Here is a 20,387-nt window from a genome sequence, read left to right as displayed (position 1 = left end):
AAGAGACCAGTGGCCGTCTCCGAAGGGGGTTTACGAAGTAATGATTTCCATCACCTTGGAGCACCTGCCGGCCCACTTATCTGACCCCAACCAACCAAAATCTAGATTTAAACCAGACCTCTCCCCGCAATCCATTCCCACACCACCCGGGTAACGCCTAGATTTTCTAGTGCCTATGGATATGCGCCATCCCCAAAGCTGAAAGGCCCCGGGGAAGCAGGCCCCCCGCCCGCTAAATACAGCCGCCCTAAAAACGCCCGACAACGTACAGGCAACCTGTGGACAAGCGTTAATGTAATCGAGGCTATAGAGATATTGTATTAGTGTTAACGAGGTCATGTCGGGCCGGGGCGCCAGCCCATACGTGTGTGAATTATTCGGACAAAAGGTGGGCAATTACAGCATTCCCTGTGCTTGGGAATTCATGTTGCATACCATCATGGCTTGTCCAGACCATTACGCCGATATTGCTGGCGATTATGACAAGATGTATTCTTTCAGGGATCAGTTTGCAGACAAACTAGTGGAAGTCCTCATCAAGGTACATGTAATTTCATAGAACTTGATAGAACGGCAGATGTCCATGTCGGGATGGCAATGGGGAGGACTGATTTATTCCCGTTTCGCCTATAATGGACCGTATGCGAAAATAAATTTCGGCCATCTTTTCACAGACAGCGTAAGTTTACCATGACATTAAAGTCATGTTTTAAATCAAAACATCATCAAAAGCATTCAAAATATCATGAACATTGAAAGGCATGGACAACTTTAAGTAGATTGCTTGAATAAGCTTGTATATTTTTACTTTTATGCCATGGTAAACAAACGTTGCCTATGAAAAGCGGTGAAAAGGGGAGTTTCAAAATGGGCCGAAATTTATTTTCGCAACGGGGTGTCTATTCCTGTTTCACCAGATATCCTATTTCGCCTAATTCCTCTTTCGCCTAATTACCATTATACCTGTTTCGTCTATTTCGCCTACCCGTTCCCACCCTGGGTTCTGCCTATTACTGTTACGCTTTAGTCCTGTTTCGTCAAACCATATTGCTGATGACCTCCCTAGATTGTAATACAATTTCATGTACTATGGCTTTTCCAATACTATACATGTACAATAGGCCTATTAGCAACGGTCAGTGCATCCGCCAAGCAACTTCTAGGTCAGTGATCCTTTGCAGTCACAGTGACCTTCACAAAATTGATTGGATGATAACCAATAGGATCGCATAAAGTTTGACCACGATTTACAAAGAGGACGTTATTCCTATCTGATTGGCTATTGGAAATGTGACGTCAAAGGTCAACCATGGATTAGTTTCGGCATTAAAGTGCTTGAGGGGCGCCCTTGCATGTTATTCAACTTTTTATTATTACAGTACGGCCGCCTCTCCAATGACCAAGACTTCGTTGATGTTGGCTGCGGATCCGGCTGGATACAGCGCATCCTCTTTGAAAGGGGCTACCATTTCAAAACATCAACCTCTGTGGACCCAAGCCCGCTGATGCTTCAACTGGTCAAACAGAGAGTCCCCAACGCACAGGGCATCAACCTGGATGGACTGGAGTTTTCCCGCCTTAAGAAAACCTATGATGCGTTGATCATAAATCAAAGTTTTCACCATTTACCAATAGAAACGCTTGAGGAGACATGGCGAAACATCCGGTCGCAGCTGCGCAGAGGAGGAAAAGTCATCATAACGTTTGGAGACGGAGGATTTTTTAGTCCAGACGTTGCGAAACGCCTTAAAACAACAGGTGATTATTCACCTGTTGATTATTCAGCGTCTGTACGCATTTGTGAATCTGTTCTTCAAAAATGTGGATACAAGTTCACCTCGGACTCCCCAGTGGAGAGGTCGTATAAGGTCAAGGTCAGTCGTGAACAATATGGCTACATGCTGCGGCAGAGGTACGTGTCGGCGTTGGGCGTGATCAGTGACAAGGACATTGAGAAGGAGGTTGCTGCTTTGCCCGACCCAGTTGAATTTCAATACAAATGGACAATTATAGTGGCGGAATGATTTTTGCCACCTTCTCAGAATGTTGTCAAATTACTTGATATAAAAGGCAGTTGCAAAAACTACAGTAGTTACATTTATCACCCATTTATTGTACAAGACATAACGGTATATATCATAATATTGTCACAATTCATTCTTCCCTGATATAACCATTAACAGCGAATAAGAAGTCGGAGCGTTACCCAGGTTGTTTGGCGTAGCGTTCTTGTCGGGATTTGTATCTTGTCTCAGGAGGCTGAGTCAAAGTTGAATTGACAACGGGATGTGTCAAGTGTCTCCCTCCGGACACAGCGGCAAATTCACCAAGCCAAAAATGTTCAACTCATAAAGCAAGCATATCACAATATATATCATGTACAGTATCAAATATGAGACGCCTATTCGTTTATCTAACGTCCATCTGAATGCCAAGAATCCCAGTATCACGATTAAGCTGCTTGAGAGTAGGGAGATGATTGTGAAGAGAACTGAGGATGTCCCAGTGTAGATGAGCGAGTCCGGGATAACTATAGCTGTCTTGATAAACCACGGCAGACCCGTGCACACGATGTCCAGGATATTACTTCCCAGAATGTTGGATATGGCCATGTCTCCGTAGCCTGAAAGAAGCGAACATTTTTATAACAATCCGGACGAATCAGACGCCTGACCGGGTAGTCCCCGGTCGTATACGCTTCTCATTTTGACCTTACTTTTTCCCCTGAATGCACCGACCCGAAAGGCAAAGTGAGTGGGGCCCTTGACAATTGGGTAAAGCCGAGCAACTAAAATCCCGTTTCTCGGGCGTGAAAATTCTATAAAGAATTACCCTCAGCAAATGCCATAGTTGTGATAAATAGTGAGCTTGTATTTGTCTTACCTTTTCTACAAGCAAGAAGACTGGCGACTGCATCGGGAATACTCGTCCCTATGGCAAGGAATGTGATCCCCATTATCGATTCCGGAATGAAGAAAACTTCACCTGAAGAAAAACAAGAATATCATCAAGGGCCCTGTTGCTCAATCGGCGTTAGCAGTAACGTTGGCGTTATGTCCTAACGTCATACATGTATGTAAAGGAAATTTACTGAAGGAGTTCACGCTTAGATGAGCTATCACTGGAGTTTGTCTCCAACACCTGTTAAGCAACTGGACCCGAGCCTCCACCTAGCATTGCCTAGGATACTGCGTTATTTCGTCTTAACATTAGAATTGAGACAAATATGGCGACTTAAATCTGATGGTCAGCCAGTCAGTATGAAGAATATATATACATATACAAGGAAGGAAGATGCTTTTGGTTTTCTGAAAAACTGATTTTTTTTTCATTTCCCACAAAATCTCAAAAACCTTTAGTTCCAAGAATGTAGAACTACTAGAAATAGTGCTACTGCATGTTATTCAGAAAGACGACTTACCTATAATTTCAATCATCCACACCAGAAGGTAGGACAGCAGTGACACCCACACCACTGATGACAGAAAGGTGAGGATATAGAGGTTTCTCCAGCACCCTGGCCTGTTGCAGTCGGGGATGGTTAAGAAGAGTAATATGCTGAAAGGGAGGTAAACTATCCAAAGGAATCGTGCTAGGCAGCCTTTTGGCCACGACAGCTGAGTTTTGTAGCTCTCTGGAAAAGGAAAAAGCCTTTTCTGCATTTTGATATTTATTGATGATAAAAATATAAGCAATACAACATCGAACTTTAAATTCCGGGTACTATCCCGGGTTCTAGTCGGCACTAAGTGTAAATAGACTAAAAATTAAGAAATTTAATGATCGCTTGTCAGATTTTTATCTGTGGATATGTCATGGTTTCGCCATGGCAGTGTCGGATGGTTTATTCGGTGGTATTTATCTCAAATTCTGGTCAAAAATATGACACAGGATTGTAAGGATGGCAGAAGGCCTATAAGTACCCACATGCCACCTAGGCAAGGGCCAGACTCACCTTCACCTGCTAAAGAAAGTGTGGAGTGGTACTTTATCCTTGCCGCCATTAATGATTCCTCACCATCAAGGTCATTGCTTGACCTATATCCACTTGTTGTGGATGCAGACAAGCTTAACTTTGACTGACTCCTCTCTATGTCAGCCTTGAGATCTGAAGTAGTTATCAAACGATCTTCGTCGTGTCGGCCGCTGGAGAACGCTGTTTCTTTGACGTCAGAATACACCTTTGATGGACCAGCCTTGCCGTCTTGTTGACGTTGATCACCGAGAAGGGCAATCGTTTCTTCATCCTCACCGCACCGGCAGCACATGTCCAAGGCTCTCTCAATGCGCTGACTAAATGCTATGATGATGACGTAGGCAAGGTAGACAAGACTAACAAGGAGACCTTCGTACCTAGGAAAAGACATTTTCAGTCATCCATTATGGTTTGTAACCTAAAGTCAATTAAATTTAGTAAGATGAGGCACAAAATGTAAACAAGTACTACTCTCTAATTGACGTTTTTTACCATAAGACCCTTGCGATGTGTTCAATTCCAAAGACAGTGCAGATGAAGCAGAATTGGCCAATGATATTACCGGAAGTGCTTTTTGCAGTCGCAGTAACCTTTATAGATCGAATTTGTCATAACCTATGACCTATTGACCTACTTTTGTGTCATAACCCATGACATATCGTCGTGGTTTACCTACCAAGCCACAACACCATCGCTTGTGACTCCAATGAGAACAACAGCCGCGAAAACAAAAGACATCAAATCCCGCACGACAGGCCATTTCTTGATTGCGATTTTCTGAAAATGAAATGACCCATAAAGATACTATGAGGTATATGAGACAAAAGTTAGTTTAAAGATGGTAAGCATCATTTTCCCTAAGATCCGCCCCGAATTATATATGCTGACTGAAACATGCTGGGTGAAGTATCAACGCACCAACTTACATGCAAGCCAAAGAGTCCACAGAGAGAAGTTATAAAGAACATGTTGAAGACAGTCGAGCCAGCCACCGTGTCCAAACCAACGTTGCTTTCTGTGACGAAAACACCTGCAAATTGGTAGAGATGCAATCAGGTTTGCATTTCAAAACATGAAAGTGAATCCAGAAGAAAGATTCACAGCCACGATACCTCACCTATACATGTACCAATATAGTCATCTGACCAACAGTAGAACTTTACGAATGAACAAGCATTCTCAAAGAGTCAGAAGAAGCCACGTGGAAGCACGAATAAAACATGGCATACTCCAGAAAGCAACATTTCACTTTAAAGCGTAACCAATAAAAAATGATGTAAAAAAGACGCAATTTTTAACTCTGGCAGTTTTGGAAGGACAACCCAATGTATATGTATAGCTGGATAGATATCAATAATACAGGGTGTCAGCGTTGTGGCTTTTGGCAGTATTTCTAACATTTTGACGACCAAGGTTTGTGTCTCATAATCAATTTATACTCTACATTTATATGGAGGATAAGCCGAGACCATGAGGATCATGATCTCTAGAATAATATGACTTGCCAATAAATGCAGTTCCAATTTCCGGTGCCGAAGTACCTATTGCCATAAAGGTGGCGCCTGCGACATCTTCTGATAGACCTAGCCCTGAAAAAGAAATAATGCGACCAAATTGAAGGGCAAGAAACAAGCCTCAAAAACCTCAAACAGAAGCGGTAAAAAAACTGCATCTCTATTGATTGTATAAACAGGAGAAAAGGTACAGGCAGAAAAAACGACGAATTCATCCGCACTTTCTCACTTCAACTCATTGCCAAAGGTATCTAGGGTAAAAGCCCTTGTATGATGATGAATGGTTTATACGGCACCAGTGTGAAGCAGGACTGAGGATTTGTGATTGGCCAAAACAAAACTCAACCTGGTCCCAAGACTGTTAGGTCCACATAAATTTTTTTAAATAAATAACTTACTGTGGCAGATCGCCTCCATCGCCGAGAGGAAGTAGTAGTTACAGACCACTGCCAATGCCCCGAATGCGTAGAGTGCGATGAAGATAATGACGAGAACCCCACCATTTCTTTTCGTCTCCATTGTCAAGGGGAAGTCTGGGAAGTTTTCACTTTCACGCGGGGTGCAGTTGGAGACGTCTGGGGCAGAGCTCCCATTGGTGGAAAGCAATACACGTGACAGGAAAGCTGAAGGATGTAATGACAGACATGGTTTACAATATTATACCGATCGTAGCTCCTTGTCATTGACCGCTTAGAGGGACGGTATACAGTAGCTATAGCTTCCAGGGTGCAGTGGGTTCACACAGGATTCGGATTGGCCAAAAAAATGAATGAAAGCTCGACTGCGAAAGGAAATTGCCACCTACCATTTTGCACGTCATCCGCCCCATCCAATTGGTGGTGTGAATGTTTGACGAAATGAAGGCCGGACAAGATTAGCAGGGCTAGGAGTCCGGTCAACCACCGCGGGCACCGCCATATGAAATCCGTTACCATTCCCCGTACACGCCTTGGACGATTCCTGGAAGAGAGGCGGTATGAATTAACTCATATACAACGTTAATAGAAGGCGGCGGTTATTGAAGAACATCATCCTCCATGAGCCTTTTGCAAAAATGATGATGATATTTGAGCCCTATAATTATAAATATATATATCTACGGATTACGTTCTTCGATAAAAGGATTGATGTTCGTCGCAAGAGTGGTGAAAGACAGTTCGCGACAAGTGATGCCGTTCTGTGCAAAAGAAGATGAGGTTCTGGATAATCTGTTCAATGAAAATGCTTCATCTTCGTATATATGAGCGTGTCGAGTCACTAATTGGCTTTAAAAAGAACAAAATAGCAACAGACTTATTCCGTTCCAGTTAGAGTAGGCTTATAACATCTAGGCCTATGACCTTTTCTGCTCCAATTTTAATGAGATGTCTGGACAACATTTTAGCAAAGCACTTAACCCTTAACAATCAGTTGTCATTAAAAAGAAGGAAATTTGTGATTGTTTTGAACTAGGGTAAACTTCACAGGCGGTTGAAATAGTCCATTTACATTTAAGATACTTCTAAAACACTGCACAGGCCAAACTGGTTGACAGTAAAGCACTACCGAAACAATGACAGGTCAGACTGGGCAATTCGATCGAATAACACAGTTTCGTTGATGAGCCATCATTATCCGATGTTTATAACTGAAAAATTTAAGGTAATTATGATTGAATAGATCTCATGACAAAACTTGTTCTGAACAAGTTTAGTTTCATCATTACAATGTCAAGGTCATGGTTGAAACTGTAAGAGTACAAGAAGTTCGAGCAAACTCCTCCATATGTTCCCGTTTTTACTCAACTCGTGTAGCTTTCTTCTCCATACGCGTTCTCTTCCTTATACTCCTCTTATACGTTCTCTTCTTTATACTCGGTTAACTGTACAGTACACAGTCATTAACTTATTGTTTCTCTTCGCCTTGAAGAATGTGCCGCTCTAAGCATGACGGCTCTACTCACAACGCCAGTAATTAAGTTTTATACCCTCCTAGCCGAAATATAAACTATCAGATATCTATTCAAATGATCAAAGGCTGTTCTGGTGTCGCCGTCCAAGGTCAGAATAACAATGCGTTCAGCGATAAGATTTTGAGTGGCAAATATAGGCGGCAGGTGAAAGCCCTTGATCACCGTTCTTGTAGTGGTCAATGTAAACCCGTACCCCCCACCCAGGAATCGAATCAATAAGTGACTTTGCATTTTTCTTTGCGAAGGGTTCGACACGAATTCCCTTCTCAGAATCTGAAATTAAATCGCCAGGGTTTATCTTGTTCAAACGGGCTAACTTCTCACTTCTTAGTTCTAGTTCTTTAGTCCACCCAATCTAGTTTGAACGTTAAACCAGTAAGCTAGCTGGTACTGGTAGAAGAAAAAGAGTCATAGTGAGACGGAGTTCAGTTTCGCTAGGACAGTTGCATCCTGAACTTCAGGCCAACACTCGGCACAAACGACTGAGCTCAGTAATTGTGCGCGGAGGGGAGAAGGTCAGACTGACTCTGGTTTTTCGAGGATGGGCACTATCTATAGAGAAACCAGCCAGTTGCAAAGCAGTTCATGCATATGCATACTCACCTTATCAATCAGAAGAAAGCCTTGATAGGAGGCCTTGGGTGGACGCCAACTGTCACGGCGGGCAATTTCAGCAGCCTTGGCGTATAAGACACCGATCGCGATACCCCGGTGTCACGTCAGATTTGGAAGACTTCAAACCTCTCGAATATTATTGACTAACAAACTGCACTGCATGGCTATATGTATCCCTGCACTTTCTCACGTGATATCTTGAACAGGCTTATATAGCACAATTTGGTAGGCCAATAGTTCAATTATCTTATTGACAAAATATCTCCGTCGCATTATGCGTCATGAATGACAACCAATGGTTGTAGGTCGAGGTCCCGATCAGGACATCTCATTATCAACATTAATCTATTGACTTCGATCAGTGCCTGCCTTGCTTCCATTTCCATCATTGTTTATATCATTATGCTGTTTTGAAATCGAATCTGCCTTGACGAACAAACCATGATTTTTTTTCCCGGTGTATGATTGAAAAATATTCATGTTGGCGTTGGTTGTTTTTAAAGGTACAAATACATGTAGTTTAGTCAATTGATCGTTTAGCCTTAGGTATAGAGTAAGGAGGAAGTGCAGTGAGTGAATCGTGTTCGTGTTCTTTACAGGCCTGCAGCAAGTAGGCCTACATGTAGCTTTCCTTATTGTCTGTCAACAATGAGATACATGATGATATTGTTCCCAGCAGGCAGCAGTATAATTAGCGGTTCAATAATCAATAGATTACCAACCTATGTAATGCAAGCCCATGTCACTTTCATCCACAGAAGATTATTGTATTGGACCAATAACTATATGATTGCAAACTTAGATATCACATGAACCGCAAACCATGTTGTTAGTGCATATCGTTGTAACGTTTAAGTGACATCAAAAAACCTATTCCCCACGATAATTGTCATGAAATCATTTAATTCGAAACATATCTTTTTATGTCACGCACATCAGAAACCACCTCACAACTTTTCTGAACTCCTAGCTATAGTAGGAAGTTTTGCAAATCCCCGAAACGCCGGCATTAACGTCTATATCATTGTTTGACCTCGTGATAACGAATAGACGTTTACGTAGACGTTTCGGGGGCTTTGCGAAACACTCTAGTGCAATCAAGGTTATGCACTATGGTATGCATGATGGAATAGGCCGACAGGCCTACTCTATACAACGTAGGCCGATCTATGTAAGTTATGGATTTACGTATAATTTACATAAAATAGCTAGGCCTAATAATTACTGCACATGCATGAGAGTCAGGATGGGATAATGGTAGACTCCGGTTATTCAAGGCCATTCGAAAGCTTGATGAAAATAAAGTTACAGTCGTCAGCCGTCCAACCACTAAGTAAGTAAAGGTGAATTTAGACTGGTCACTGTAATCACTTCTGGTCACTATGATTGTATGATAGAATTCCTCACTGGCTAAACTTTAGAATCCCCGATCGGAAATGACGTAGTTTGATCGCATTCAACTATAAATCCATTGAACAGTGGTGCTTGGTTAGTCAACCGATGACCTTTTTTTGGGGTGTGATCGGGGATTGTGAACTCGTTCCGAATCACTAATCACTGGTCAGTATTGGTGAGTGTAGACTGGTGCATCACTCGTCTCTAACTCGTGGAGTAACGATGAGCTCCGCCGATGAGCGCAGACGGATATAATCTATCGGAACGCAAAAATACTTCCTTTCTCCTCTAAACAAGCGTTTCCTTTGAAAGAACTGATCAGTAGGGTAATTCATTTCGTTTAGAAGTTTGCTATGAATTAGATAGGTTTAGATCCAAACGTCAAACGTATACGGGAATGATGACGTCACAATCACCTGTAATATCCAGACATGCTCATTATCGACACCATGAATATGTCTCGTGGCATATTTTAATAACATCAAAGCCAAATATCATAAAGCCCGGATTAACACCGATGCATGAATTGAGTCTTGACATTTTGGCACGAATTTCAATTTGGGTGACTTGGTATCACACTTGTATCCGCTGAGTATCATTATAGATACAGGGTGACGCTAAATATGTTGTCAGTTGAATGGTTTATGTGGTTCTTTTAGGTTCCGAATACTGATTGGATACCGCTGGTGGCACGCGACGTCCTTCGACTGGTGGCCTCATTCGTCTTCGCTGCTGTTTCATAAACTATTATGGCATCCTCGGAGGTTTCGAATCCAAGCAATTCAAACGAAGCAGGGGAGAAAATGGAACCTAAAGACAACTACAACCTGGTGTACTGCGCATCTGTGTTGTGTGGCGTGGCATTTTTGATGCCTTGGAACAGTATTACAATGGCCGTGGATTTCTTCAAAATGACTTACCCAGGAACAAAAATCATGTTTGCCATAAGCATATCATACTTGATAGTAGTCTGGATCGGGTCGACTTTATCTAATTTGACAGTGGAATTGCTGAATCTAAGAGTCAAGACTATATTTGGGTTTGTTCTCTCTCTATCAGGCCTGGCCTACCTTGCCATCGTGGAAGCATGGCTTCGGCCCTTCTCATTGGTTGTTTCATATCGCTTGGTGCTGCTCTGTTGTGTGTTCGTGTCATTTGGATCATCAAGTAAGTGCTTGATTTGTTTTCTTTTGGTATGGATACAAAGCGTTAATTTCTAGTCACGACTTCCTGTCACATTGGCCAGTCAGAATCCTTCAATATTTAAACCAATCAGAAGGGGCAATTACGCAAAGTAAAGTGGTGAAGGCACTGTGACGTAGCTTAGCTTAAATGTTACTAGGAATAATGGCATTTTGAAGAGTTTAGGATTTGGCCCCCTCCCTGGAGGCCAAACGGCAAATCAGATCGCACCAAACTTCGGTACCTGAGATCACCTGACCAAGGGGTACATGACTTGTGTACTTAATTTGTGATCAATAGTCATTGCAGTTAAGAAACGTGCCATAGTTACAGCCTGACGGCGAATTTACGCCATTTGACCTCTGTGACCTTGACAAGAAGGTCAAATTAAAAACCTGTGTGACATATACTGTATGGTGGTTAAATGTACCCATGATATCAAATTGGTGGCAATCGGGCAGGAAGTTAAGGAATAATCACATTTTTAAAGTTTTTGGATTTTGCCCCCTGGTGGTCAAGTGGTGAATCATATTGGACCAAACTTCGGTCCCTGAGATCACCTGACTAAGGGGTAAATGTGTACCAAATTTGGTATCAATAGTCATTGCAGTTTAGAAACGTGCCATTGTTACATCCTAACGGCCAATTTACACCATTTGACCTCTGTGACCTTGAAAAGGAGGTCAAATCAAAAACCCGGAGGATATATGATGCACCTTTGCTAGAAGTACCTACCATATTTTTTTCAAAATTTCCCGACTACTATTAAGGGAGATATTGCATATTTTCACTTTTAACGTTTGGCCCCCTGGTGGCCAAACCATGGAACGAATCGGACCGAAACTTGGTCTCCAAGGTGTCATTACATAAGGGTACATGTGTACCAAGTTTCAACTCAATAGCTCTAACAGTTACGAAACGTGCTCTGCTAACGGACGACGGACGACGACGGACGACGATGACGACGGACGACGGACGCCACGGTATGGGATAAGCTCACCTCTGCTAAGAGGTGAGCTAAAAAGCCACCTAAATAATATCCATTATATATTTTAGAAGAACGCTTGGAGACAATTGCTTTTAAGTTTTTATTTTATTTCAGTTATGCAAACCAATATTTACGGTTTGTTCAGCATGTTGCCAAAGAGATATACCCAGGGGGTCATGGTCGGAGAGAGTAAGTGTTGATCCGTCACGACTGTAGCATTCTTGGTCTGGGAGTGTTGGACCAACTTTATAACTTTCCGCCCAATCGGGGGCAGATTGGTTCGCTTCTAATGCCAGAGTATCATGGTATAGTCGCACTGGAGTCCAACTTCAGGCATGTCAGGTGGCTGCTATGTTCGGTTCCGCAATCGTGTTTTTAGTTGGTAATTGTCAACTTAACCTGAAAGATGTTATCTATGAAATATGAAGTATGAAATGTTTCAAATACAATTCTAACACATTGACCGAGAAGAACCATAATTAACACTCACTAGGCACTGTTCACTAGGCAATGTTAACAAAAGATACCGACGTATATACTATTACCGTATTTTCTTGTCTTTAGGTTTAGCTGCAACTATCACTGTGACTATGCGAGTACTAACCAAATTGTCTGTCCAAGATGCCCAAACAAGCACAGTTATATTCTTCACCAGCTCTCTCTTGGTCTCCATCATATGCCTGATAGCATTCCTTCTTGCCATGAGGTCACCTTACGTCAAGTTTTATGTCAACAAGTGTCAAGTTATCGAGGGCGAGAGTGAAACTGCGGGACTGCTAAAGGTAAATGCAACGGTTCTTTTGTCTAACTTACAGCCCATACGTTTCTTTTCCCCTGCAAACCGCCTCATGAGAGGTTACCCTTTAAACCTTTCACGGCCGAGCGACTAGTCTGTAACTAGTTTTCGGTGAAAAAAAATCCGGGTACAAGGATAACATTGACGGCTGCATGTTGTGATTTTCAGCTTTATGAACTTGACCAAGTGACGAACAAACCGAATGATGCAGATTATGGTTCCACGGCAGTTGACAAGGGTCAAAATGGTGACGTCACGGGTGCATTAACATCTTCTGCAATGAAGGAATCACTAACTGTCCGAATAAAACGTAGGTATATATTACTTGTATACCGACTGCAAAATGTGATTTCAAAAAGTTGCTCAAGAGGAAAGTCACTGTATCGAGGCTTTCATATCAATTTCAATACGCAGCGGTGACCATTTATTCAGATGGTATTGCGAACCACAGAGACGGGTTACCTATCGGTATTTGAATAGCCAGATCAAGTAGGAAAAAACATATAAAACTCACAGCTCCCCCCCCCCCCGCCACCACCTGTAGATAGAGGGGCGCGATTCGCGTCCAGAAAACGTGTCATTTAAAGAGTGCTTCAGGCCTTCTTTTCCTCACTTTCCCTTTCCAGGAGCTTTCGACAACCGCATGCACATGGTGCGGATTATCTGGCCGTATATGCTGGCCTTCTGGCTCAACTACTTCGTGACTTTAGGCGTCTTCCCCGGGCTGTCATCAGAGGTCATTAGCTGTAAATTAGGGAGTTGGATGCCCGTCATAATGCTGTCTCTCTTCAATGTATTTGATCTCATAGGAAAGGTGAGATAAATGCCATGATTACATGCTCCTACCCCTCTTCGGATGACGACAGCATCAAATTCTTTGCTCGGAAAATATAGAATACATGTACATGTACTTCGGAAAAGCATCAGAGACGTCATCAAATATTTTGTAGATTTCGGTTCCAGAAGTCGTTGAGACTGGAGGCGATAACGCGACTTGTTGTCTGAATCTCAGAAAGTGAATACGCCCACCAACGTGTCGTCCAATCACCGATAGCATTCTCGTGCCAGTTGTCCAATCATGTTGCGGCAGTAACCGGTAAGGCAAACAAATCCAAACGGTGTACAAAAATGTTGGCACGTTATAATCATTCCATTGCTAACTGTAAGCTATACATATACATGTTGCAATGAAAATAGCACTGCTGGCAGCTTTCGGTTGGCGAAATACTAGTACATGTATTTCATTTTCTCTTTCAGATTTTTACAGCGTGGGAATACGACTGTCCGAGTATCGTTCTAGTTCTGTGTTCCACCGCCAGGTTGGTTTTGATTCCTTTGTTCATTCTGAGCGCCACACCCAGACTCCACCCCGTGATTGGCGGAATGGCACTACCATTTTTCTTCTCTGCACTTAATGGAATAACTAACGGATACTTCGGATGCGTTCCTATCATACTTGCTCCAACCAAAGTCTCCGCCGAAAAGAGAGAAATCGCAGGTAAGTTGTTGGATCGACATAGGAAAGATGATCAGAATGATCTTTGGCTGGCCACAAATTGTCAAAAACATGGATGGATGGGTCTGCACTCGTCTCAGTGCTGATAATAGTGGTTCCGATTTTGATCCTAGCGCAAGAACGTAGATTGTAGGCTCTGTTTGCATTGCGGCGCGGGTCAATGGTGAATTCGACAGCGCACGGAGAAGCATACGTTGAAAAATATATCTGTGTGTATCCTTTCTAAATCCTCTTTTTTTCTAAACAGGAAACATGATGGTTTTTGCGCTGACGACGGGGCTATCTACAGGCAGTGCTACGGCTTTTGGCTACTTGGCCATTCTCGAACCTCTTACCGGACTGAACAATCCATGTCTTCAGAACGGCACATATCCAATGTGACTCTCGTTATTACGCCCCGGACTGGCCTCGTCCCTCTAGCTGACTGTATGAATCATCCTAACAATTACCCTGACAGTATTAATAGAAGGACGAAATGGACTGCCCCGGGACTGCTCATCGATAAAGGCAGGATGACATATAGAACACGCCGCCTTGGTCCGACTACTCTCATTACCGACACTGGACCAGGATTGCGAAGGAGTTACATGCAAACGGTTCTCTTTGACACTTTGATCCAATTGCCACAACTTTCTGTAAAGAAGGAGTGCACTTTACAAGAAGAAGATAAGGTTGATACATGTATGTGTCATCTAGTGCCAGTTATTGAGATATAAGGATAACTTTCGGTCGTTCGATAAGAAAATATCCCGTCTCTTTCAAAAGCCAACAGCGTCGCTAAGAAGTACGCGTGGAATAATGGCAACTTTGCGCGACACGGCCCAGGACATACATGACGTTTTAACTCCGGCGTCCACACTTTGCTCGGTAATATTTAATAAAACCTAACGTATATAAAAACACCAACTGTACAACTGTACATTCTTTATTTTTGATGGTAGAGTACTTCAGGACTCAAACTACACACATTCCAAGATAAACAGTACATGTATGTGCAGGGACGAACAATGATCGCCAGTCTTATATTCAAGAATGCTACATTATATTGGCGCACCTCCAAAGTCCAATAGACGAAATAAAGTATTTTTACTCTATTAGAATATGCAAAGGCGAAAAATTGAACTTATGATTATGCCATAATGTCCTGTTGTCGCTCGCTTGTTACCTCAGTATGGTAGGTATTCCCCGCCACTCCCTGCGCTGCAGTCCACCCAAGCAACCAGAAAGGTACGAGAAAGGTACTACCACTTAATAATCGTCCCCTAGCTCTTGCCTGTAGTTCCCCTTAACGGTAAAGTGTTGTGTCAGGCAGAAAAAACAAGACCTAACAGTGTTGTTCATCACGTTTAAAAAAAAGGTCTTATTTTCATGATCTTAGAATGCAAAGACCTTCATCAGCATTGGTCGTCTTTGTGATCTCGGTATTGGAGGTTTTGGCTTCGGCTTCGGCTTCAATGCCTCTTCAAGTGTCCACAGCACGTCCGGCCTACCAACGAGATGCAGGGCCTGCTTTAAGTCCTCTAAATTCGACCGATTGTGGACTCTTCGCCACCGCCGCAGGCACTCCAGCGCGAGCTCCTGGTTGTTCCCTCGGACGAAGGACTTGTCGATCTGGTCTATGTCGTTGTGGAGCATCTCCTCGCCGCGGTGCGGGACGAAGGGTAAAGCCCGATAGAGTTTCTTCCAGTCTTGGTCTATGAGGCGCGAGGTGACGCGGGAGGCGCGCTCGAGAACGTCTGCAACAGGAGCGAGAGGACAAGTAGAAAATTTTAGAACAAAAGAGAGGTTGAAGGGGAACTAAAGGCAAGAGGAGGAGGTTAAATTTGCCATCTTCGGGTGACTATCATGCACAGTGTTACGGCACTGGGTCATGTTTGATTCAGCATTGACTAAATCTATTCCTGGTACAAACGTGCACAGATGGGAGAAACTCCTCTTTGCAACATCGTTCAACTTTATCTTGCCTACCTAGCTGCCGGGTAAGTTCAATTCCTACCTGTTTTTTGTTTGGCAAATTGCTCTGAATTGCTAATCAAAGGCAGGTTATGGAATATTTTCTTGAGGACATCGGGACTGGTCTTGAGTAGATGTACCCGCTTGAGGTAGGAGAGGCAATCGTTGAGTCGCTCGAGCTCCATTTCAAATCTAAGAGAAGAAAAAAACAATTAGCATCACACAGATCGAAGTCAGCAAATTATACGGGCCCTAAGGTCATTACCACTGTTCTTCGTTGATGAACTTGAAAAGGTTGTCTGATATAACCAGCGCCACTGCTTATCCAAGATGGCGAATGGCAGCCATCTTGGAATCACAGAGAGCTCTGACCGATGACCTGTAATTTTCGTAATTGTTAGCGAGTTGACTTCGTTTTTTTCTGACAGACACGGCAATGTTTGTCTGAGAGGTAAACTTGGCGATTGAGAGATACTTCCGGCTGATAGGCCAACGGTATGACCTTCTCTGCGACGGCCTATTTAAAGCTGAACTGTCCAGTTCTTGCCCCAAAGAATGGCAGCGCCCACCAAAAATCCCACTTACTTTCTGTTTTCGGAACGTAAGTGCTTCAGGTCCGCTTTGACGCACCCCATCCTCTCCTTCACCGCTTGTACTTTCTCTTTCCTCTCTTCAATCCATTTCATTTTCAACTGGATATTCTCAACTGCCTTGTAGGTGGCGTTCATGCGCTCTTTCAAGGCGTTAGTTTCATTGATAAGCCGATCATTGGCCTCGTTGTAGTCTGCGGGGCGCATGTGCGATGCTCTGCTCCGTAGCTCCGCCCTTCTGACATCCTTGATTTCCATCTCGAGTTTCATGCTGCTGTACTCCGCCAAAACCTGGGCCTCGTGATCCTGTAGAGATGCGTTCCGTTTCATCAGTTTATCTAATTCTCCCTCCGTTTCGCAAAGTTCTTTTTTTATATGCCGCAGCCGATATTCCAGCTGGAAAATCTTCTCCTGACTCTCGCGCACGAGACGAGAGTGAAACGTCTGCTTCTTCTCCAAGTCGTTGACGTCGTTTTTTATAAACGATGGGTACTGTTCGTCCGCTTCAAGCCATCGTCTGATGGCTTTGCAAGCGACACGGATTTTTTCACAAGATTCTGGGAACAATAGAACAAAAGGTATCGTCGCACAGTCACACCTTCTGGCCATTTCTTTTGTGTTCAATGAAAACGACGCCATGTCTAAACCGGTTGTTTTGAAATTTGTCATCAACTCGACGACGCCAGCCGTCATGGTCGAAATTGTTTCAGACAGCTCTCGTCTGTTCAGTTCATAGTGTTGTGCCGTCTCCAAATAGGGGTCGTTCCGTTTCAACGAACAAAAACTCAAACAGTACTTATGCAAATACGTGTGAATTCTCTGAATGGCTGCCATTACGTTGTAAAACATATCTGGGGTGGATGTGCGTATTTTGGTGATGCACTCATTAAGTATTTCGATACTGTTTGGCTCCAACTGAAACTTTCGACTCGGTTCCTTTGCTTTTTCTAACATTTGCGAAAACTGCAACATGAGCTTGATCTCAGTCATGTCCGTCGTCTTCATCACGTTAAATATGACCGGAACCCATTTTCGTATTTCCTTCTCCGGGTGAGCGTTGCCATAGAAAATGCGTTCAACCTAAAAAACACAAGTGGTGTTTAGAATAATCCATCGATATTTGGTGACCCAACTTCAATAACTCAAACGAATGACACATTTCCTCTTTTTATGAAACGTAAGACGGTTGAGCGACGATATATAAGGAAATTTGACATCGATTCAATACGGGAGTGCTCATTTCCTGTTCCGGGGATTCATGGGTATCTTATTACCGAGCCAAGTCGCACATGGAAGCTAAAAGTCACTCGCAATGTTATTTGTGTGTGAAAGAAGCAACAGACATAGATTCTCACTCACTCCTAAGATAAGATTAAAAAATACACAATATACATTGAAGGTCGTTTAATAATGAAATGCCGAGTAACCACCATTCTGACGCAATGGTGGTTCATTCAAGCTGGGACAGAACGACGTCATCAATAATAAGAGTTCAGTCTTGCGCAAGGAGGATGGCAACGAGGCCTCTGTACTTTTCGCGCTTACCTGGTCGAGTTCAAACTCTACGGCATCGGTGGCCTGATGTAACGCCTGTCTAACGGCAGCGAGTGACTTTGGACGCTCTCTCTCCAGGTGTTCAAGCGTCTGTCGCTTACGGAAGAACGACAGCGTGGTGACGGGCATGGTGGATTTGTGGTCACTTGGTCATCACCTGTAGATTGGACGGAGATGGCTCCAGTTGAAATTTGTTTGTAAATATTTTTCGACCATGCAATTATTCGTTATGGCACCTAATGAGCCAACGTAAGATTTGCCCGAAAGGCTGAACGCACCAATGGCATGACACGGCTGAACGGTACTTTCTTCTGTACGCTTCTTGGTCCTCATTAAAGGATCGCACGCTTAGTGGAGCATAATCGAAATGGTTCAAAGATAGCAGTAGCGTATAGCTCTGAATGTTCCCTACATTACGCGAGCTGTTTATTTGAGACAGCTAGATGATAGCTATTAAAGGGTTGATAACCAAAATTCGTGTGGTAAGCTTATTGCCCTAATCTTGAAGTATACCAATATTGTCAAATACCTCCACAGTCAATATTTTAAAAAGGAACCCCACGTTGCCACTTCGTTTTTCTTGACTAATGAACAAAATTAGGGATTTAACTACCAGATTACCACAAATAAAGCCCAGGAATCCGCGCCTTAAGGTATCACATCGGGCATAAGCATGTTTTGACCGAGCCAAGTGATTTACTAGGCCTTTTTGTTTCGTTTGTTGTGTAAAAGTATTTGTAAGACATTTTAAAGGAACGGAAACTGGGTGAGCGAACCACACTAAATGCATGTTAGCGAACGTTAGCAAATTAGGAAGTTAGTTCATCGGAAGGCGCGTTTCTTCACTGTTGGTTGTTTAGCGTAGCCTAAAGGTGCATGTATAAGGCCAATGGAAGGAGAGTCTGAGTGAGGGACAAGAACACACCGACTGTGTTTTAAATCCATATGGCCCAAATTTTGCATTGTAGATACAAGTACAATTATATTACACTTTGTGTTAGAGGATTTTATTACTGTCAAGTTGTTTTTGAAGACATATTATATCAATACCAACGAAAATCCCTTCGGGGGTTTAATTCTTATTTCATGATAGGTACAAAATGTATAGGTATGTTTATAAAGCAACAATCCGACTATGATTACAATATTATACTCTTTATAGGCATACTTACTAAGTCTAGAAGATTATCCAAATCCACGCGTCAGGATAGGACTTCTGTTTCTCTGAGAAGTTTTTCTTTCTCGTGCTTTTTAGGGGTTGCACTATTCTTATGGCTTAGTTGTGTTTTACAGAACTTGCTATGCGAATAATTCCTCATGGAATCTAGGTTATTCGTGAAATCCGCAAAAAAAGAAGAAAAAAATGCGAAATTTAGCCGTTTACAGTACTGGGAAAGATGTAATATTTTCGTGAAACTTAATCAAGCGGATATCTTTAATGATCAAGCATGTGTTAAGGTTCAGTTTTTTCAGTGAGGTAATCGACTAAGCGCCATATCAACAAAACGCGTGCCGCCGCAGGGATATACAAGAATACATTCTATTTTATAATTGACAGATTTCAATGCCCGTGTACTAACCAATGGGACTACCATAATTCACATATTAACTTGTAATTTTGTCTAAAATTGGTCATCTTGGTTCTACCGGTCGTTATGACGGACGCTAGTGGCTAGTGATACAAAGAAGCACTTGGTGTAAAGCAGGTCCATGAGGATATATCATCTGGCCAGAATTTGTGAAGAACCCTCTCCCCCCCCCCGCAATATGGCAACAAACTATCTTGCAGTAACCTGTTTTTAACACCGACTACTGAAATGACATCTTTTATTGGCATAGAAGAAAGCCTTCATGAGCGGAGCCGAAATAGATCAGGAAGTCTGAAACTGAGGGTAACCGTACCGCATACAGCATACACAGACATAAGAAAACACATACCTTACTTTGGTATCCTAACAGTAAAGTGCTTTGATTAAATCCGCCCGGCCAGGTCCAAGGCTAGCGTAACTTGGGGCAACCTAACTGTTTAATCCTCTGTGGCCGCGACCAAAAGAAAATAACGTCACCTTCGTTTGTGACCAAGTCAATTAATCAATAAGTCACTTTGATCCTAATCATGCTGTTGTAATTGATTGAATGATTGATGGCTGATAAACTCGGGACACCTTGGTGCGCCACACATTGGTGAATTGAGGAATTATTTTGATAAATGGACTTTGTCTTCTAAGAATCAATTTCGGACAAATGAAGATTATAATCAAACTGAACAGGTTCTCTCTCTATGCACCAAATCAATGATGTGGATCTGTCTTAACCTAGTGCTGTTTATGTCACTTGCTTGGTATATCCTGCTCCAT

General features: G+C 42.8%; 4 protein-coding genes across 7 annotated transcripts; 2 read left to right on the top strand and 2 right to left on the bottom strand.

Moving 5' to 3' along the window:
- Window positions 1-338: 338 nt before the first annotated feature.
- On the top strand, window positions 339-2,396 carry LOC135500492 (malonyl-[acyl-carrier protein] O-methyltransferase-like). Its single transcript, XM_064792009.1, has 2 exons — window positions 339-541; window positions 1,380-2,396. Exons 1-2 carry the CDS (start codon window positions 425-427, stop codon window positions 2,022-2,024), a joined length of 762 nt encoding a protein of 253 aa, XP_064648079.1. The 5' UTR covers window positions 339-424; the 3' UTR covers window positions 2,025-2,396.
- Window positions 2,093-9,190, bottom strand: LOC135500470 (sodium/potassium/calcium exchanger 5-like). Its single transcript, XM_064791966.1, has 10 exons — window positions 8,045-9,190; window positions 6,296-6,450; window positions 5,889-6,113; window positions 5,482-5,565; window positions 4,903-5,006; window positions 4,653-4,753; window positions 3,956-4,353; window positions 3,422-3,634; window positions 2,884-2,985; window positions 2,093-2,623 (listed from the first exon to the last, which is right to left on the bottom strand). The coding sequence occupies exons 2-10, from the start codon at window positions 6,423-6,425 to the stop codon at window positions 2,292-2,294; spliced, it is 1,689 nt and encodes a 562-aa protein (XP_064648036.1). The 5' UTR covers window positions 6,426-6,450; window positions 8,045-9,190; the 3' UTR covers window positions 2,093-2,291.
- Window positions 9,191-9,227: 37 nt separating this feature from the next.
- Window positions 9,228-14,888, top strand: LOC135500478 (equilibrative nucleoside transporter 4-like). Of its 2 annotated transcripts, none has more exons than XM_064791975.1 (8): window positions 9,228-9,389; window positions 10,111-10,618; window positions 11,736-11,810; window positions 12,186-12,403; window positions 12,586-12,727; window positions 13,044-13,231; window positions 13,675-13,915; window positions 14,181-14,888. In XM_064791975.1, exons 2-8 carry the CDS (start codon window positions 10,201-10,203, stop codon window positions 14,312-14,314), a joined length of 1,416 nt encoding a protein of 471 aa, XP_064648045.1. In that variant the 5' UTR covers window positions 9,228-9,389; window positions 10,111-10,200; the 3' UTR covers window positions 14,315-14,888. The 2 variants fall into 2 exon arrangements, with proteins under 2 accessions (XP_064648045.1, XP_064648046.1); XM_064791976.1 differs by lacking the exon at window positions 9,228-9,389 and adding an exon at window positions 9,671-9,777.
- Window positions 14,889-15,070: 182 nt separating this feature from the next.
- On the bottom strand, window positions 15,071-20,095 carry LOC135500466 (uncharacterized). Of its 3 annotated transcripts, XM_064791959.1 has the most exons (6): window positions 19,969-20,095; window positions 19,203-19,354; window positions 18,022-18,187; window positions 16,472-17,556; window positions 15,930-16,078; window positions 15,071-15,669 (listed from the first exon to the last, which is right to left on the bottom strand). In XM_064791959.1, exons 3-6 carry the CDS (start codon window positions 18,157-18,159, stop codon window positions 15,308-15,310), a joined length of 1,734 nt encoding a protein of 577 aa, XP_064648029.1. In that variant the 5' UTR covers window positions 18,160-18,187; window positions 19,203-19,354; window positions 19,969-20,095; the 3' UTR covers window positions 15,071-15,307. The 3 variants fall into 3 exon arrangements, with proteins under 3 accessions (XP_064648029.1, XP_064648030.1, XP_064648031.1); XM_064791960.1 differs by lacking the exon at window positions 19,203-19,354; XM_064791961.1 differs by lacking the exon at window positions 19,203-19,354 and having other exon boundaries at window positions 19,974-20,095.
- Between the last annotated feature and the right edge of the window lie 292 nt (window positions 20,096-20,387).

The sequence above is a fragment of the Lineus longissimus genome, chromosome 16 (assembly GCF_910592395.1).
Source record: "Lineus longissimus chromosome 16, tnLinLong1.2, whole genome shotgun sequence".
Taxonomy (NCBI): Eukaryota; Metazoa; Nemertea; class Pilidiophora; order Heteronemertea; family Lineidae; genus Lineus; species Lineus longissimus.
This window is presented reverse-complemented; position numbering and strand designations above follow the sequence as displayed.

Excerpts from the sequence above, each read along its gene's own strand:
- LOC135500492 (XM_064792009.1), top strand. The coding sequence starts at position 425 with ATGTTGCATACCATCATGGCTTGTCCAGACCATTACGCCGATATTGCT. Across the intron at positions 542-1,379 it reads TAGTGGAAGTCCTCATCAAG|TACGGCCGCCTCTCCAATGA; the intron begins GTACATGTAATT and ends TTATTATTACAG.
- LOC135500478 (XM_064791975.1), top strand. The coding sequence starts at position 10,201 with ATGGCATCCTCGGAGGTTTCGAATCCAAGCAATTCAAACGAAGCAGGG. Across the intron at positions 10,619-11,735 it reads CGTGTCATTTGGATCATCAA|TTATGCAAACCAATATTTAC; the intron begins GTAAGTGCTTGA and ends ATTTTATTTCAG. Across the intron at positions 11,811-12,185 it reads GGGGGTCATGGTCGGAGAGA|GTTTAGCTGCAACTATCACT; the intron begins GTAAGTGTTGAT and ends TCTTGTCTTTAG.
- LOC135500466 (XM_064791959.1), bottom strand. The coding sequence starts at position 18,159 with ATGCCCGTCACCACGCTGTCGTTCTTCCGTAAGCGACAGACGCTTGAA. Across the intron at positions 16,079-16,471 it reads TTACGTTCCGAAAACAGAAA|ATTTGAAATGGAGCTCGAGC; the intron begins GTAAGTGGGATT and ends TTCTTCTCTTAG. Across the intron at positions 15,670-15,929 it reads ATTTGCCAAACAAAAAACAG|ACGTTCTCGAGCGCGCCTCC; the intron begins GTAGGAATTGAA and ends CTCCTGTTGCAG.
- LOC135500470 (XM_064791966.1), bottom strand. The coding sequence starts at position 6,425 with ATGGTAACGGATTTCATATGGCGGTGCCCGCGGTGGTTGACCGGACTC. Across the intron at positions 5,007-5,481 it reads AATTGGAACTGCATTTATTG|GTGTTTTCGTCACAGAAAGC; the intron begins GCAAGTCATATT and ends ACCAATTTGCAG. Across the intron at positions 4,354-4,652 it reads AGCGATGGTGTTGTGGCTTG|GTACGAAGGTCTCCTTGTTA; the intron begins GTAGGTAAACCA and ends GTCTTTTCCTAG.